Here is a 12,232-nt window from a genome sequence, read left to right as displayed (position 1 = left end):
ACACAAGTACACAGGGCTGCGGCTCCGGGACCCCCGAGGGGCTCTACGCTGTCCTTGGCATTCAGGGCCCAGCCGGCACCTGAGACTGCCCTGGGTCAGGCCTCTCCTGGCCAGGCCGGGGCCCATCACCTCGGCCTCCCCTCTCCTGGACCTTGCTCCACTCCAGGCACCGCCTTAAAGAAAACGGGGGACGGTGCCCCCTGGCGGGCCTCTGGAGGGATCTGCCTGTCCCGTCTGGCTCTCATGACCTCCCCCACTTCTTTAGTCTCAGCAAGTCAGGAAGGTAAAGGGGCAAAGCAGGAAGATGGCTCCCACGGCCCCTCCCCCAGAGCTGGCCTGGCGGGGGAGGGGGCTGGTGCTTCTTGAAACGGGGCCCAGATGAGCTCTGGGACCCTCCCTGGCCGAGCCGGCAGGGTCCTCCCTCGCCCGCGGCAGGGGCCAGGCCGGGCGTTGTGCATAAAGTGGTGCGGGCGTGATGGGGGCCCCCGGGCCTTCTCTGCCGCCTCAGGCCTTCAGCTGGTGCCACTGGGCCACGGGCTGCCGCGGCCGCGCGATCATGTCCTTCCAGTGCTTGACCTCCCCGGGCCCGCTCTTCCAGGACAGGTAGATCTGGGGGGAGAGGACGCGTTGGTGACGCACACCCCCCCACCCCCGGCACCGTCCCTGCCCCAGGAGGGGAGACCCTGCCGCCGAGGATCATGGGGACCACGGTGACAAGCTCCTCGCCAGGCCCCTCCTCCCCGCCCCGCCAGCCACGGCCCTTCCAGGGGAGGCTGGCGCCGGCCTGTGGGGCAGGGGGACCCCACTCTCACTGGCGAGGAGGAACCGAGGCTCCGGAAGGTGAGGCCTGCTCGGAGTGAGGGCCTCCCAGGCTCACACGCTTAACGCTAAACATTACCGAGTAGGAACAGCTGTTTCCAAGTAGGAAAGTGGAAGGGTTCTGCCACGGGCACTGCCACAGGGACTGCCACAGGCACTGCCACGGGCACTGCCACAGGGACTGCCACAGGCACTGCCACAGGGACTGCCACAGGCACTGCCACAGGGACTGCCACGGGCACTGCCACAGGGACTGCCACAGGCACTGCCACAGGGACTGCCACAGGCACTGCCACGGGCACTGCCACGGGCACTGCCACAGGGCACCTCCTGGAAAACCTCCGGCCGGGCACGGCTTTCTGGCCAGCCCTCAGGGGAGAGCCCTCAGGGGAGAGCCCTCAGGGGGACAGCGCTCAGGGGGACAGCCCTCAGGGGGAGAGCCCTCAGGGGGACAGCACTCAGGGGGACAGCCCTCAGGGGGACAGCGCTCAGGGGGACGGCCCTCAGGGGGACAGCCCTCAGGGGGACGGCCATCAGGGGGAGAGCCCTCAGGGGGAGAGCCCTCAGGGGGACGGCCATCAGGGGGACAGCCCTCAGGGGGACAGTCCTCAGGGGGACGGCCCTCAGGGGGACAGCCCTCAGGGGGACGGCCTCAGGCTCTCTTACCCCCCCCCCCCCGGGAGTCCTGCAGAGTCCGGAGCAGGAGCTCCATTTTTCACGGGTGAGAGCACCGAAGCTCAGAGAGGCCGGGGACTCGCCCAAGGCCACACAGCTGAAGCAGGGGAGGTGGGACGTGCCCCCGGGGGACGCTGCTCCGAGGTCCTCTCCCCGAAGGTCATTTTGGGATCCCGGGCAGTCCTTCCTCCCCTGCCTTTCCGCCTGGCAGTTCTGGGGACCGAGCCACAGCACCACTCGCCGGCCCAACCCCCTCATCCTCAGAGGCCCGGGGGCGGGGGCGGGGGGGGGTGGCCCCTTCTCTCCCGCGGCCCGCCCTGTGCTCGCCCACCTCCCTCCTGCGTCGTGAGGACGGCCCCGCCCTACCTTGCCGATGACGTCGTTGCGGCTGAGCCTGTCCTTGTCCATGACGGTGATGACGATGGTGGTCTCCCTCAGCTTCTCCGTGGGCACATCGAAGGCAAAGGACTCGTTGAAGACGGGGTTCAGGTTCCTCTTCATCGTCACCGTCTTCTTCTTCTCCACCCGCTTGTCCTTGTACATCAGCCACACCTTCACGTAGGGGTCTGGGCACGGGGGTGGGGGGCAGGGTCAGCCGGCAGCGGGCGGCTCCCCAGGGCGCCCGTCTCCCCCGGGTGGCAGCGGGGCGGGGGGGGGGCTGTGTGCTGTCTGCGGAGGGTCAGGAGAGCCCCCAGCAAGAGAGGGGTCGGGACCGCTGGACGGAGGAGCTGGGAGGGGGACTCGGCCACCCCGTTGCCCTCCTGCACTCGGAGGCGGGAACCCAGCCGGAGAGGCCGGGTCTCCCCCGAGGCCACAAGCGCGTGGTGTCGGAGCTGGGGTCCGAGCCAGGCCCCCCGCAGTGCCCCTGCCTCATGGTCTGGGAAGGACAGTCCGAGAGGACGCTGCCCGGAGGCTGCTGGGCCCAGGGCTCTAGGGCAGAGGAGTGGAGACTGGAGGTGGGCGGGGGGGGGGATGGGAACAGCGTGGACCCCGCCGTCCACACCCAGCATGACCCCGTGTCCGAGCCTCCCGCCCCCGCCCCCCGCGCCGCAGGAGGCCCGCACCTGACGTGCCCCCGATGTCCATGGCTTTGAGGTTCCGGGCTTTGATGATGTTCACGATGATGGAGTTGGCAGAGGGGTTGTAGCAGAGCGACAGGAGCAGCTCCCCTCGGCTCCCCTGGGGGACAGGGCGGGTGAGCTGGGGGGCACCCCTCCCACAGCACGCCTGACCCCCCTCCCCCCCGAGACTGAGCGGAACGGGGCCTGGGTCCCAGCCCTGACCCGCCAGCCCCCACCCAGGCCCGGGCCGGGCCTTACACTCCCATCGCTGCATGGCTTCAGATCCTTCCAGAAGGTCTGCATCTGGGTCAGGTCCACCTTGTTGAGGGGGATGGACACCTCCCCAATGGGGTCGTTGCGGCTGAAGCGGTCGTAGTCCAGGACCTGGAGGTAGAGCACCCTCTGCACCACCTTCTCGTAGGGGAAACCTGGGGACAGACGGCGCCGTGAGGCGGGGGCCGCGGCGGGGGCGGGGGGGCGGCGCCTGGGCGGCGCCTGGGCGGAGGGCCTGCCCCCTCCCGCCGCCGCCTGGGCCGGCCCCGGAGCCTCAGTGAGAACCGTCATCACCTCAGCGGTTCCCAGTGACAATCTCCGGATGCTCTCTGGTCCTTTTTTTTTTTTAAAATATATTTTTATTGATTGCAGAGAGGAAGGGAGCGGGAGGGAGAAATAGAAACATCAATGATGGGAGAGAATCATTGACGGGCTGCCTCCTGCACGCCCCACACCGGGGATGGAGCCCACAATCTGGGCACGTGCCCTGACCGGCAATCGAACTGTGACCTCCCGGTTCATGGGTCGACGCTCCACCACGGAGCCACGCCGGCCGGCTCTCTTGTCTTTTTACAGATGAGGAGACTGAGCTCAGATGGCTCAAATCACTGCCCAAGTCCCACAGCCACTGCGGCAGCACTGGGACCACCCACGCCCTCACCGCGGATCCGGCTCCGGGACCGCTGTGGTCCCTGCCCTCTGGCAGCCCTGCCATCGCCCACTGTCCCGGGGCGAGTCTGGGCCAGCAGCCCCGCCTGGGAGGCCCGGGGGACCCACAGAGGGAAAGGCAGAGGCAGCGAAGTGGGAGAGGGCTGGACGCACAGGCCGGGACCCCGCACTCCCTCCGCCTCCTCCCAGTGCACCAGCCATGCTCCCCACCTTCCTCAACAGGTCCCACGCGGCCTTCTCCCCGGCACCCCCTCACCCAAGCCCGGGCACCCCTCACCCAAGCCCGGGCACCCCTCACCCAAGCCCGGCCCCCCTCACCCAAGCCCGGCCCCCCCCTCACCCAAGCCCGGCCCCCCCCTCACCCAAGCCCGGGCACCTGTCTCAAGAGCCTCCAAACCGCCCTGCCCGCTCGCCCCTGCAGCCGGCTCTCCACCTCGGCCAGCGTGAGCTTTCAAAAATAGAAACGGCATCATCCTCTCCTGCCTCAAGCCTCTCGGGGGGGCCCCCAGGGCACTCAGAACAACAGCCGTGCGCCCGCCTGGGCTCCAAACCCTCCTCCGACTTGGCCCGCTGTCCTCTCCCTCCTCTCGTGCCCACTCTTCGCTCAATGACGGGGCTCCAGCCGCCCCGGCCTCCGTCCTGCCCTCCTGCCTGGCAGCTCAGGCGCCCCCCCCCCCCCCGCCCCGCTTTCTTTCCTGACATCCCGATGGGGTCAGGTCGCCGTTTACACTCCAGCACTCCCCTCTCGCAGCATCACAGGCCGTGCTAGAGCTCTGTCTGTCTGTGTCCGTGAGTCTGACTCGGAAGGGCTCTCTGTCCTCAGCCCCCGGCCCCGGCATCTGCCTGCTCTGGCCCGTAGCGGCACTCGATGCCTATTTGTTAAGTGAATCAATCACCGAACACGGGCACAAGTGCCGGTGGAACGGCCCGACGGAGCGGCGGAGGGTGCAGGGTGCCGGGAGCTGAGGCCCGAGGGGAGCGGGGAAGGAGCGAGGATGGATGGAGACGTGCTGGGAAGCCAGGGGCAGGTCTGAAGCTGGAGCCATTGGACCTGGGGAGGCTTTGCCGGAGGAGGGGCCGGCCTGCGAGGTGCAGGGGGCGCAGACCAGCCTGGAGGCCTGAGGGGATCGGATCCCGATCCAGGGTCTGAACCGGAAGGAGCGAGGACACAACAGCTTAGCCGGACCGATGGCGAAGGTGGAGGGCTCTGGAGGGTTCCAGCGCCTTCAGCCACGGACGCGAGACGCACAGAGCAGCCCCAGCCAGGAGGGAGCAGGGGCGGCAGAAGACGAAACCCCCCGTTCCGGAACCTCCAGCCTCTCCGTTCCTCCAGGGCCCCTCCTCCTGCTGAGGGGCCTGCACCTGACCCAGGTGACCTGGGCACTCCTCCAGGTGAAATGCATGACGACATGACGAGGGCCCTGGCGACGCTGGAGGTTCCAAGAGGTCCTTGCGCGCACGCGCCAGCTCCCGTCCACACCGGAGGAGGCAGTCTGCTACTTGGCAAACTCCTATTCACCCGTCACAACCCAACTCGAATGGCCCTTCTTCTGGGAAATGCCCTCCACCACCACCAAGGGCGCTCACACCAGGTTCCTGCAGCTCCTGTCACGCAGCGCACGGCTTAGTCGTCACACGTCTATGTCCTCCGTTGGACCAGGGGAGCCTCGAGGGCCACAGTTCTGCTCTGCACACCCACCCCCCCCCCCGCCTCCCGTGCCCACGAAAATGCCGGCTCAGAGTCAATGCTCGATGAATTTTGCAGAAGGGACCGGCGGGTTGGGGCTCTGCCCATAAACGTTATCCCACGAACTGGCTCCATACACCTCCAGATGGCTGAGCCTCTTGCTGGTTGTACCAGCTCTAAACTGACCCCCACGCTGAAACAGGAGCACCCGTGCGCTCCCCATCAGTAACTTGCTCAGGGGTGAGCTGGCTGCCGCCTCGCAGAAGGAGGGGGGGAGGGTGCCAGATGGCTGGGGCACCAGAGAGTCCCTGGGGTACGTGCTGGAGGTTCTGAGAGCCGGGGCAGGGGGTTTGTTCTCACTGGCTGAGCTGGGCTGTGGGGAAAGGATAGAGCGTCTCCAAAGGGCCTGGGGCAGGAGTCACGCCCGGCTCCCACCCTGGCTCCCTTTACTGCGAACCTCAGAGATGAGAGAGGAGGAAGGGCTGCAGGGGAGAGGGGGGCGTTCGCCCCACAGGCCGTGGTTCCTGGAGGCGGTGGGAGTGCTTTACAACCTGCTGACTTCCTGTTGAAGCCACGGCTCAGGGAGGCTCAGGAACTTGCCCGGCCACACAGCTAGTAAGGGGCAGAGCTGGGATCCACACCCCGGAGGCCTGGGCCATCGCCTGTGCTCTTAACCACTCGCCTACGGTCGCTCCAGCGGCTCCACCTGGGCACCCTGCGGGCTCCCCCCTCCCCCCTGCCCTCCTCCCGGGAGCCCTGGGTTTGAGCCCAGCACCAGCTTTCCTCCTCAGCCTCTGGCTGTGAGGCGGCCCCACTCAGCGCTGCAGCCTAATCCCAGCTAGACACAGGCAGCCGCTTAGCCGGGCGGGACACGTGCTGTGTGGGCGTGTGTGTGTGTGTGTGTGTGTGTGTGTGTGTGTGTGTGTGTCCGAACATGTGCATCTGCGCCTGCGGTCACGTGTGTGCCGGTGTGGGTGCGGAGGAGGGACAGAGACCGGGGGCGGCGGCTCCAGCCTCACCTTCGAAGAGGAAGGTCTCGTTCCAGTGGGGGTTCAGGTTCTTCCTCTTGACCTTGGTCTCCAGCTTGTGCTTCTTGTCCGGCAGCAGGTAGATCTTGACGAAGGGGTCGCTGGTGCCGCTGAAGTCCTTGGCCGGCAGCTCCTGGGCCTTCATGATCTTCACGGTGAGCGTGGACTCCTGGAAGTTGTAGCCGACGCTGAACTGGATGCGGCCCAGGTTCTCGCGGCTGCAGCCCTCGTGGGCCTCGTCCTCCTCGGAGCCTGGGGAGAGCTGGGGGGGGAGGCCGGCGGGGTTGGGAGGGTTCTGCTTCCCGGAGCCCCCACGGCGGCCCAGCGCCGTTAGGAGGCCTCTCTGCGCCCCAAGCCGGGCCAGAGCTGGGAGCTGCTCTGTCCCTCTGGTCGCCATGGGGCTGGGCGGGGGGGGGGGGGGGGCGCCCACATCCACACCCGGTGAGGATGCTCAGACAGAGGGCAGGAGCCTTGCACAGGCTCACAGGGGGAGTGAGGGAGGGCAGAGCTGGCTCGCCCCCCCCCTTGTCTCCTGAACCCCAGGGCAGTGCGCGCCCCACTCCCCAGCCTCACCTGGATGCCCCGGGTCCACTGCCCTCCTTGCTCCACCCCAGGCTGCCCCCACCTCCCCTCGGCCCCTGAGCTCCCTCCGCCAGCTTCCCACCCCCGCAGCCCTGTAGGGTGTCTTGTGAAACACACCCACCAGCAGATGAGGGGACTGTGCACACCTGTGACCTCTCCTCGGACAGTGACTGGGGTTCTGAGGGTGGTGAGGTTTACAGAAGGAGAGGTGAGTTTGGGGAGCCTGATGTGACGGGGTTGGGGGGCCCTGGGGGTGGGCAGCAGAGTTGTTTAAAAGGAGCCTCAGATGCCAGTACACACGCCAGGCGAGGACACTGGGAGGGAAGACTCCCCTGATTCAGTCCCCACCCCTTGGCGGGGCGGACACTTGGGCAGATGGAGGGAGGGCAGCATGGGGTCCCGTTCCCAGGCCGACCCTGAAAGAGGAGGGAACTGGGGGCGGGTCCCCCAGCCAAGTCTTCTCAGCTGTGGCTGCTCCTTGGGGAGGTCTGAGAACACTGCCCACTCCGGCCTCCTGGGTCCCACCCCGACCGCACCCCAAACCCAGGGGGCTCACGTGGCCCAGGCATCCCGCACTCAGAGCTCCTCGGGCCCAGGTGGAACTGCCGAGCCCTGTGGTCTCTCCCCACTTGCCCCACGGGAGCCTCCTCCTTCCTCCTGGAGAGCTGGCCCCGAGCTCTGAAACCCTAAACAGTCTCGGTGATGAGAATACACGCGGGTGCACCTACCATGGCAGAAGACTCTTACATCACCTTCTTACCGATTCCCGACAACAGCGGGCCGGGCAGTGATCAGCGCTCTAGCTGGGGAGACTGGCTCAGAGAGGTTAAGTCACACGCCCGAGACTGCACAGCCACACGAACCCTCTCTGCCTCTGAGGCCCGCTCTTGCCACCAAAGCAGGCCCACGTCCCAGGGCAAGGTGGAGCCTTCCCCCCAAGCCAGTGCGGAGTGGCCGGCCCCGGGGGAGAGGCACCCCAGTCACAGGTGATAGTAGCCGCCGCTGCCGCGCGCCTGGCCCTGCCCTGAGCCGGGGGCTTGGCCCTCACACTCTCCGCAGCATCGGAGGGGGCGGCGCGGCAGTATTCCAGTTTGGTTTGGGGCCCAGGCAGATCACTGGCTGGCATCAAGCCGCCGAGCGGTGAGGGGATGCTCAAACCCGGGTCAGTGCCCGCCACACCCTGGTCCCGCCTGGAGCTGGACGGGGGCTGAGCTGCCCCCTGCTCCTCCTCACGGTGGACGAGGGCTCTCCGGCTTCCCTCCCCAGACGCAGTTCTCCCCTGGTGCTCCTCCTCACACCAGCCCACGCCCTCTGAACCTCAGTTTCCGCATCTGCAGAATGGGACTGCGAGACCTGGCTCATGAGGCTCCTGGGAGGGTTAAATGGGTTCAGGCCCTTCCATAGTCCGGCTCTGTAGTCTGGCCCCTGGCGCTCTGCTGCTCTGGGGCCTGCAAAGACCTCCCGCCCCCTCCCCTTTCTCCAAAGGTTGGGGTGGAGTCCGGTGACTGGAGGTGGCCTGGGGGGAGGGGCCAGTGGGCGTCACCATGGACGCAGGCAGTGGCTGTGTGCTTGCTCCCCGCCTTTCAGAGCCACAGCCTGGAGCCCTAATTAACCAGCTGGGACGGCTCCAGGAGCGGTTTCCATGGCAACCAAGCAGGCCACCCCCACCACGCCCCCAGGGAGGTGCTGCCGGAGCCCCTGCTCCAGCAGAAGCAGCAAAAAGCATCTGGACTCTGGCGGGGAGGGCGGGGGGGGGGGGGGGGTGGCAGGGAGCTCAGCTGGTTAGAGCATCGTCCTGATACGCCAAGACTGTGGGTTCAATCCCTGGTCAGGGTACAGATAAGTATCAACGGTGGCTCAGTGGCTGAGCATCGACCTATGAACCAGTGGTCGGCAAACTCATTAGTCAGCAGAGCCAAATATCAACAGGACAACGATTGAAATTTCTTTTGAGAGCCAAATTTTTTAAACTTAAACTTCTTCTAACGCCACTTCTTCAAAATAGACTCGCCCAGGCCGTGGTATTTTGTGGAAGAGCCACACTCAAGGGGCCAAAGAGCCGCATGTGGCTCTCGAGCCGCAGTTTGCCGACCACGGAACCAGGAGGTCACGGTTCGATTCCCGATCAGGGCACAGGCCCGGGTTGTGGGCTCGATCCCCAGTGTGGGGCCTGCAGGAGGCAGCCGATCGAGGACTCACTCTCATCATCGATGTTCCCCTCTCTCCCTCCCTCTCCCTTCCTCTCTGAAATCAATAGAAGTTTTTTTAAAAGAATCAACCAGTGAATGGATAAATAGGTGGAACCACAAGTCGATGTTTCTCTCTGTCTCTCTTCCTCTCGCAAATCAACCAATCGATACATCGTTAAAAGCAGCACTTGGGCAGCGCCCGGGCGGAGAGGCTCAGATGGGCGTGCGGCCCCGCCTCCTCTCTGACTCTTCCTCTGGCCAAACCACGGGTGCCCAGGCCTCCTGACCCCCAGCTTCGGGCCGCCGGGGCCGGGAGCTCGGACAGCCGTTCACTTCCGCCCTGCTCACCTTCCTCTTCCCTGCTGACGCTAGGGACCTGCCTGGGGCCCAGGGCTGGCCAAGAGGCCGGCCTGCCACCCAGAGGGTCCGCTGGGCCCGGAAGGGGGCCGAGGCCTGCGCGTCCTTCCTCTGCCCGCAGCGGTGCGCCCCTCCCCGGGAGCCGCTCCGCAGGGGGGCTGGCTGGGGAAGGGCCGTCCCTTCTGGGAACCCGGAGCCAATTGAGAGCCTGTGCGGAGAGCAGGCCGGCTGTGACGAAGGCCTGTCCACCCACGTGCGTCGGGGGGACAGGAGGGCAGTGGAGCGCTCGGCTCGCAAGGGCCTGGAGGGCGGGCAAAGGGGGCGGTGAGGGGGCCCAAGGGAGACCGGGGAGAGCGGACGCTCTAATCTGCACCCCAGAGAAATGTGGGCTCGTAGGCCCCCTCAGGCCTGCTGCCTGGGAACCTGCGTTTTGTTGTTAACCCTTACCCAGGGGTATTTTTCCATTCATTTTTAGAGAGAGTGGAAGGCAGGGAGGGAGGTGGGGAGAGAGAGAGGGAGAGAAACATCGATGTGAGAGAGACACATCAATTGGTTGCCTCCTGCACGTGCCCCGATTGGGGCTGGGGATCGAACCTGCACCCCAGGTATGTGCCCTTGACCGCAACTGAACCCACGACCCTTTCGGTGAGCAGGCCAATGCTCTATCCACTGAGCCACACGGGCCAAGGAGGCTGGGGCTCTGCATTTTAACCAGATCCCCGGGCTGGGCTACCCAAGGGCAGTAGGGATGGATGGTTAGAACCGGCCAGAACCCCAAATGGCAAAGGGTGGGGCCTGGGGGCTCTGGGGCCCTCAGGGAGGGCGGGGGCTTCGGTGCCAAGGCCGTGGGCAGGCAACTCTGAGTTGCCCGATGTCAGCACTGGCCAGGGCCCGGGAGCCCACCCAGCCCCTTCCTTCTCGCTATGGGGGAGGGGGAGGGGGAGGGGGGCCTAGTCCAAAGAGGGGAAGTGACTTGTCCCAGGTCATGTCCAGCAGGAACCCCGTTGGCCCCGGGACCCCCCCCTCACACCCTCCCCCAGCCTTCCTGGCGCTCCTGAGCTGCCACAGCTCAGAGGGGCAAAGGGTGCTGCCGCCAGGGGGCGCCAGGTGAAGCCACAGCCTCTGCCTTGGTGAAAAAAAGCAGCGCCCAGAACCACAGGGCTGGGACCCTGCTGGGCGGGTGCACCTGCAGCGTCCCCTCCTAGGGATCAGGACGGGGCCCTGCCTGCTCTCCGGCTCTCTCTGGGCCTCAGTGGGCCCCGCTGCCATGGGCTGGGGGCGTCCCTGGATGGGGATCGGAGACCGGCTCCACTGGGCGGGGGCTCTGCTCATGGGCTGCCACTCACAGGAAGGGGACCTTCGGCCCCTCTGTCCACTCGTCTTCCCTTCTAGGGCCCTGAAAGCATCGCACACGGGTAGCTGTCCTTAGGCCCCTGCTCAGTCCAGAGAGACGGGGATGGGGGGGCCTGCTTAGTCTCACTTGACAGATGGGGAAACTGAGGCACGAGAGGCCGCTGTGATGAGAGAGCTGGTCACCACGCTGGGTCCCCGGCCTGCGTGGACAGCTCCCACACTGCCACCCACCTCCACACGCGCCCCTCCCCTGCCCGGCCGCGCAGCCCAGCTCCTGCACGGGCCGGGCCTCCCAGCCTTCTCACCATGAGCATCTCGCTGGTGAGGGAGTTGACGAGGTCCGAGACGGAGGAGCGCGGCTCGGTCCGGCGGTCAGACTCATCGTGAGGCGTCTGGCTGGGCACTGGAGTCGTGTTTACCGCCTTCCCTCCTGCAGGCAACCTGGGGGCCGGGGGGTCCGAATGAGCGAGCCTGGCGGGGGGCGGGCGGGGCTGGGCCCCGTGGGCCCGGGGCGGCGGGCCCCGCTCTCAGCCCCCGGCAGCGGCCGCCTGCAGGCCAGCAGGAACTGTGCTCCTGTCCACGGGAGGCCTGCCCCCCCGCCCCGCCCCCGCTCCAGTGTGAGGTGCCTGGATGCCCCTGTGGGTGCTGTCTGGGGGGTACGCCCACTCTACCTGTTCCCCAGAGCGCCCCCACCCTCCATCACGGCCTGCATGGTGACCTCTGAGCCTGCCTCCCTCCCCAGGGCCGCGTCCCTGCTGCCCCAGCTGAGGGGGGAGCCTGGGCGGGGGGGGGGGGGAGGCTCGGTGTCGAGCGCTCCGTCGCTCTCCGCATCATTACCCTCTGCAAACACCCAGGTGCCTCTGCCCCGGACGCCCCACCTGTTTGCTCAGCGAGAACACAGGTGCCCCTCGGACGCCAGCCCGACCAGGTGAGGTCAGGCCCTGTCCTCGCAGCTCTGCCCAGCAGAACTGTCTATGGCGACACGTGTCCCGTGTCCACGCTGTCCCTGTGTGGCCGCGGAGCGTGTGAGAGCGGCCAGTGCGACTGGGAACGGGAATCCCGCGGGACTGAAACTCGCTGATGTAAAGGGCCGCCGGTGGGCAGGCCAGTGGGTCCCCTCGCTCGCTCCAAAGGCTGCACCTTCGAGAAGGCTCCCCGGGTCAGAGGAAGTCGGGGTACCACCGAGAAGCCCCGGATCTGGGCAGTCCACGAGAGGCCCTGTCTGCACCCTGCCTCCGTGCTGTTTCCGGGCAGCCAGGCTCTCCAGCCGGCGGCTGGGGGGAGGCCAGTGGGGGCTCCGGAAGGGGGGCTAAAGGCCCCCAGAGACCAGCTGGAGCCTCCCACGAGGAGGGGGCAGCGGCATGGAGGAGATGGGGAGACGGCAGCGTGGGGCTCGGGACAGGCTACGGTAGAACAGCTGTGAGACGAGAGCCAGACATGGAGACACAAGCCACGGCCCTGGGTGTGGACCGGCCACCAGCACAGTTGGCCACGACAGGCACAGAGGCATGCACGGAGTATGCAGGTCCTGGAGGGGCA

At 66.8% G+C, this 12,232-nt stretch overlaps 1 protein-coding gene across 1 annotated transcript in view; it reads right to left on the bottom strand.

Moving 5' to 3' along the window:
* Window positions 1-504: 504 nt before the first annotated feature.
* SYT7 (synaptotagmin 7) overlaps window positions 505-12,232 on the bottom strand; it is a 62,546-nt gene continuing 50,818 nt past the window's right edge. Inside the window, exons 10-15 of the mRNA XM_054725719.1 lie at window positions 10,999-11,134; window positions 6,204-6,474; window positions 2,814-2,983; window positions 2,559-2,673; window positions 1,861-2,060; window positions 505-609 (exon numbers count right to left, since the gene is read on the bottom strand). Of these exons, the coding sequence (XP_054581694.1) occupies window positions 505-609; window positions 1,861-2,060; window positions 2,559-2,673; window positions 2,814-2,983; window positions 6,204-6,474; window positions 10,999-11,134 (997 nt within the window). The remainder of the gene's footprint in view (window positions 610-1,860; window positions 2,061-2,558; window positions 2,674-2,813; window positions 2,984-6,203; window positions 6,475-10,998; window positions 11,135-12,232) is intronic.

Source organism: Eptesicus fuscus, chromosome 13 (genome assembly GCF_027574615.1).
Source record: "Eptesicus fuscus isolate TK198812 chromosome 13, DD_ASM_mEF_20220401, whole genome shotgun sequence".
NCBI lineage: Eukaryota > Metazoa > Chordata > Mammalia > Chiroptera > Vespertilionidae > Eptesicus > Eptesicus fuscus.
The sequence above is the reverse complement of the archived record's forward strand: the minus strand, read 5'-3'. Positions and strand labels throughout refer to the sequence as shown.